This window comes from Odontomachus brunneus, unplaced genomic scaffold (assembly GCF_010583005.1).
Source record: "Odontomachus brunneus isolate Ranch 3 - 2012 unplaced genomic scaffold, Obru_v1 Obru_scaffold_063, whole genome shotgun sequence".
NCBI classification, from domain to species: Eukaryota; Metazoa; Arthropoda; class Insecta; order Hymenoptera; family Formicidae; genus Odontomachus; species Odontomachus brunneus.
In genome coordinates this window covers 1,161,213-1,167,271 of record NW_022639513.1, presented here as the reverse complement: position 1 = coordinate 1,167,271, position 6,059 = coordinate 1,161,213, and the positions used below count along the sequence as shown (strand labels likewise).

Genomic DNA, 6,059 nt, shown 5'->3' with positions numbered 1-6,059 from the left:
ATATATATATATATATATATATATATATATATATATATATATATCTTCTGTATCAAAATTCGATATCGTTGAACGATAGTTCCGTTGTCCTGTCTATCGGGGTGAAGACAACTCGTCTGCCGTCGGGATGCTTTATCGCGATCTTCACGGTTACACCAACGATGCTCTCGCTGGCTGACAAGCTGAGAGTGAATGGGTGCCCCGGCTCAGTAGCCTAAGTCTTCCCGAGAGGTGAGCCAAGCAAAAGAAAATATAGTTCAGACTGTTAGAGCTGAAGACGGTTGCATAATATAACGAAGGCGCGTCGCGACGTGGCAACGTGCTCTCGAATCACGCGTATCTCGGACTATACTATTATACGGTTCCTTTTCTTTATTGTCGTCGTTCTTCGTCATCATCGTCGTCGTTGCTGACCTTTGGGAAATATAAAGCACACGTAAGCGGTTGATTCTGAGGGGTGCGGCCATCGCCACCACGATAAACAGAGCAGTTGGCGCACGATCGACCGCTTGAAGATGCCGACGTCGGTGAAGGCCGATCCGATTTCGAGTCGCAGATTCGCACCCGGCTGGCTGTCTAGCTTGCCTTGAGCGTCGCGCGGAATATAAGAGGAAGCGCTGATGTGATCGGCGAGCGAATCGCTAGGCAAGCCGATCGATCGAGCTGTCGACGGAATCGAAATTCCGCGCGCGGAGGGTGAATCCTTTCGCCGACTTTCGGACGGCGGCTCGCTTCTAGTTTCTCCGCAGCGAGCCACACGTAAAAGTCGATGAAGAACGATGCGGCACGGTGTTCGTTTTCTCAGTGTGATGCAATTCTCGCGCACAGCGTACGTTAGGATCGCGTCCGATCAGAGGATCGTTATCTGCCGGATGCAATTTGTTAATTGATACAAATATGTCTTAGACAGCCAGACCTTCCAAAGGACGTTTTGAGGATGTTCTCGAGACATCCACGAAACGTCCCTTGGAGGTATATCCTGTACAAGGCCGATCAATCTCTCCGTTTTATTTCCGCTTAACATTGCTTGTTCCTTCGTATGATGCGACCTTGTGTCCATTAGTCGTGCAATTAGCGCGATTGCGAGACACCTCTTCATAAAAATGCGACCATGTCGGGGACCCTTTTCCCTAGAAGGTAAGGCGTCGATTAAGAATGGCGTTTCAAGTGCGAGCACGACAGCTACAAGTTTCTTCGACAATACCGTAGCACAAGAAACAGCCGACTAATCGCGCGTCCGTAGCCACACAGCAATTACATTGTATTGATGGGCGATGCTGTAACCACACACGGAGACTAATTAACTATTCGACTCGATAGCATCATCAAGTAATGCAAAACTTTCGCCGTAATTATTAGCAAATGGTTCGTCACGAAGATGATCGATCAAGTTACGCTCGCCGATTGATCTGGAAAGCAAAGGTGCAGAACTGAAAAATTCGACAGTACAAGCAAATGGTGCTCTTCCAGCCAAATCTTGCTGAATCTACAGTTTATATATATCATAGATTTTCAGGAGAATTTCTCTCAGAAAAGACGCTTCGAAATGTAAACTCTACAGAGTAGAAAATTATGATGGCAAAAAATTGATTAAATTATGAATTTTTAAGGTAATTTTTTTATTTCAACGTCATTGTGATTTTTTGTTCTACTTGGGCCCCAAATAAATAACCTTACCTGAGTTCTTACGTGGATCCTAAGAAAATAACCTTCTAAACAAATTCCACTTTTTGATTATGATCCGGTCATCTCGTCATTTTGACGTTATCGTGATTTTCCGTTCTACTTGAAAGCTAAAGAAAGAAAAAAGGACTCCGTCTACAAGCCTATCAGTTTCATAAAAATAACGATCTCATAGCTCTTATTATCTGTTGGAAATATTGGCAACTCGTGTCGCACACACATTCGGAAATTCTCACTTATCATCGGCTCTAATTACAGTATTTATTACACATGCCTTCTCATGCCATTCTGACAAGGTTAAGTTAGGTTAGATCAAAATTGAGCGCCTGGAGCCGTGACGGCCGACGCATCGCGCTCTGAGTGCCATCTGTGGGCGGCGTGCGGAACTCGGCAGCGATATACTTTCGAGCGATTCAAATTCCGTCGAGTGGTTACGGCGGTAGTTTCGCCGGTCGTGGTTCACGCGGAAACCGTTATTGTGCGGCATCGTTGACGCGTCTCGCGTGCGTGCTGTGCCAGGCGACGAAGAAACGAGAGGCCAAGGACGATGATGGACGAGGGGACGACCGACGAGTGTCCGAACAACGCGCAGCTGTTTCGTATCGCGATCTCCCACAGTCTGAAAAGCATCGCAGAGTCCGTGAGGTAAGCTACTAGGAGAGGCGCTCTATTCGGTTTCGCGCCTGTTTCCAGCACGCTCCGCGTCGTTCTGCGCCCTTAACCTCTCTCTCTCTCTCTCTCTCTCTCTCTCTCTTTGCGCTAGCGATATGTATTCCTCGTTCGTGTGTGTATTCCCGCAGCTTGCGCGAGCAGCCGCGAGTTCGTTTCTGTCAAGCGGACGACACCGCGGAGCCTCTTCGACTCGTGCCGTAATCGTCCTGGAATGCCGCGAACTGGACATCCTCATCGCGGACCACCCCCTCGCCGGTCGCTGCGAGCGGTGAGCTAATCGTGCGCGAAACACAAAGGGAAAGTTACAGTTTCTGTTATGTCGATTATCGCCCGAGGCGTCTCCTCAGCGCGTTCCCGAGAGAGAGTGAGAGGCGTCTCGTGCAATAATTTATCTTCACCTGTCAGCGCGATTCCTACCATTTCTGTCTATCGTCGAGCTCGTCCCGCGCCGGGAGATGATTCTTGCTACTACCAAGTTCCTAAGTTCGAGCAAGAGTTTCATCTTCGCCGCCCACTCTACTCGTATAAGTTTGCTCGAGCGACTAATTGTGATTTCTATGTCCAAACACGCTTGGCTAATAATAATAATACAACTGTTAAGTGTGTTAAGTATACTGTGTGGTCGCAGGAGTATATTCTCAAGAACATCTGAGTTTTGACGCGCATCAGGATTTTCGATTGTTTTCCGATATTCCTTTTCCTGATGAGTTCGTAAAATGAGACGTTGAGATCAAGAATGCATTACGTCATTGGTGTATGCGGACATAATTTCTGCGAAAAGAGATGGTCAAGTATACTCGCTTATTTACATGAACAAGTTTTCAAATAAGAAACAAAATATAGATAAATATGTTATTATCAGTTGTAACTTGAGAAAACTATTTAGGGCCGTATTCTTGATATGTATTCGAGCCTTGAATACATCCCTTTTTTTATTTCAAGTTTCGTTTTTCTTACACAAATGTTCCCTAAAAAATTGTTTTAGAGCGAATTCACTCCTTGGCAGAAAAGCAGAAAGAGACAGAAGCCAGTCAGAATCAGTGCTAGTGATCAGAGTTGCATCCCAAAACATCTTTTTCGAGGAAAATTTTACTCTTAAATCTATAGTTCATGTTACGTATACTATAGACTTTTTATAAGAGTAAAATTTTCCTCGGAAAGGACGTTTTGGAATGCAACCCAGATGGTAATCGACAATGTTTTGCGACGTTCCGATATTCACTGCCAGTGAAAATCTTTAGTATATGTTATATAAACTATAGATTTTCGGTACTGACAATAAATATCAGAACACGATCTTTGTATTTCAACCAGCGCGTGCGAGTTTTGTTTGGCCTCTGCCTTTCTGCTTTTCTGCCAAGCTGTGAACCTTCCCTCAGTCAGAATCAAAAAGGCATAGTAGTGTTCGAATACGCAGCGCTTTGAAGTCAAAATATTGATATTATTACCGTAGGAGTCTTGTTGAAACTTCCCCAAGTTGCGACGCTCTAGTGAAAGATTAAACAGATCGATACGTAAGGTCATCGTGTGAATCGTGTTCCTACGACCTGGCAGCAGGCTAATATCGGTGACTCGTCTTCCTCTCTCTCACGAGAGAGTCGATTCGTGGTTTATCGACACGGCGAGGCAGCGGTTCCGAACGGGAAGTGGAAGGGATTACGGCGTCGTCGATGACCCGACGCACGACGACGGTAACTCGGTGTTACTCGATGTCATTGGCCTCCACGGTTCGCATGTTAATTCCACGTCGCTCACGTGGTCTTGCAAATCGTTTCTGACCTCTCGGGACGCGAGCCTCGGGATTTGCTTGTCCCTTTCGGCGACACGTCCATCTTCCGAGAAGGCCTCCTTCGAGAAGGCCCATGACGGATTACCGGCCGCGCACCAGTTGACCTTCGAGGAATTCCACGAAGCATTCGAGGAAACAAAGGCTCTCCCCGCCACCACCGGTCACTCGGTGTGTGTCGCGTGAATCGTGCGTGCGTGCTCCGCAGGGTTCACTCTCTCGCCACTCGTGCACCGTAGATCGAATGCTCATCATCGATTCGTCATCGCTCCGCGCTGAGTGAAGCTCGTCGAAAGTTGACTCTGACGGTTGCCGGGACGATTAGAATCAATCTCGGCCGGGGACGCTATAAATTAAGCACGGAGCATTCCAAGTATCATCCTTGCTTGTAGTGGAATTATTTAATAAAATAGCATATTGTGTCGGCTTCGTGCGAAAGGTCTTTCACCACAGACATTGAACGAGTGTTGATGTGAGCGAAGCGTCTATTGAATTGGAATCTACGAGAAATGTGCATTCTACGCGTGAAAAATTTCCGAATCGATCTGATACTGTCGTGATACAAACGTAAGGAATGTTTGCGTTAGCATTTGACAGTTAATTTGGTTCTGTCGTCCTGCACGTGTCGGAAATGCGGAATGTTATCGGTTCGACACGCAACCAAAGAAATCGCCGGGCTATCAGAGGCGGAAACGTGCTTAGTTAGGTCTGGACTAATGCAAATATGTAGCATTGATATCAAATTGCACCAGTCCCGGCCTAATTGAGTATGCAGGAAACAACGCTATCACTTCCGTGTCGCTATTGATACGCGAGAAATGCAGATTTCGGTGAGTGTTGCCGCACAATAATAATAAGTAGCGCGGGACGCTCTCTCATAATCACATGATGCGCAAATATTGCATCAGAATAAGCGCAAGACGTGCCGACGTGCGTTTCTGAGACGTCGGAAGCTCCGGAGAAGATTGGATCTTGCTATTGTATGCTTATTGCAACATGACGAACGGTCGATTAGAGCCGTTCGGGCGCCGTCTCTTGTGATCGAACGGGTCGCCGGCTCTTTGTCTGGCGTCGGGACAAAGAAAAATTCGATCCTCCGGCGATAGTCGGTCGCGCGCTAACTATGCATCATACGCGGGGGAATGTGCATCCGGTCGTGCCTCGGAGCCGGTGGAGTAAGGGCGCGTATCATTCTTACGCACACGTGGCTATCGTACGATGCGTCATTGTTTTAGGTCGATAAGCCGCCGTTCCCTGAAACGAGATGAAGCGAATAATTTTAATCTTGCTTGCCGCAGCAGTTTGTTATGTCACATTAGGTCTGTTCTTTTCAGCTAAATTGGTGCACTCTGGTGCAATAAGAGATTAGAGTGAGACAAATATATTTTATTTCATTTCAACTTATTGCACGAGCCAGTTCAAGCAGTTCAGGTAAAAAGAATAGATCTATTATATATTCCGCGATACGTTATATCTTTAGGAGGTGGTGAAGTCTCGCAAACATCGTTGCTCGCAAGTATTCCTTGCAAGCCATTATTAGCGACGGTAGTAACGCGCTTTCGCGAGTTATTAATTCGCAACGGTGGAACTTCCTTATCCACATAATAATAAGTTCTCTCTCTCGACCTCTTCCGTTCCAGCGAGGATAAGTTCGTCAAGATACTTACGATCCTCGAGTCCAAGCCCAAGATCGCCAAGAAGCTGTATAAAGTCATGGTGCAGGAACTGTACAATAGCATGAACGGCGACCTGGAGGCTCTGCTGGAAGGCGAGGGCGCCGTACAAGACGCTCTGACCAAGATCGCTGAACTGTCGGAAGACAGCACGACGTCTGCCAACGAAGATGCATGGTTAGTTGATAAGCTCATTGGAAAATCGCTACTCGCGGTTACTCGATGAATCCCCCCCCCCCCCCCCC

General features: G+C 46.8%; 1 protein-coding gene and 1 long non-coding RNA gene across 2 annotated transcripts in view; one reads left to right on the top strand and one right to left on the bottom strand.

Annotated features, from left to right (window-relative positions):
- Positions 1 to 53: 53 nt before the first annotated feature.
- On the bottom strand, positions 54 to 1,993 carry LOC116846346. The gene is made up of 3 exons (XR_004378463.1): positions 1,678 to 1,993; positions 1,205 to 1,409; positions 54 to 1,130 (listed from the first exon to the last, which is right to left on the bottom strand). It is a non-coding gene; the product is annotated as an uncharacterized LOC116846346 (long non-coding RNA).
- A 128-nt stretch (positions 1,994 to 2,121) lies between these two features.
- The window catches only part of LOC116846339, a 4,596-nt gene continuing 658 nt past the window's right edge, over positions 2,122 to 6,059 (top strand). Inside the window, exons 1-2 of the mRNA XM_032820044.1 lie at positions 2,122 to 2,328; positions 5,782 to 5,991. Coding sequence (XP_032675935.1) covers positions 2,231 to 2,328; positions 5,782 to 5,991 — 308 coding nt within the window. The 5' untranslated portion in view covers positions 2,122 to 2,230. The remainder of the gene's footprint in view (positions 2,329 to 5,781; positions 5,992 to 6,059) is intronic.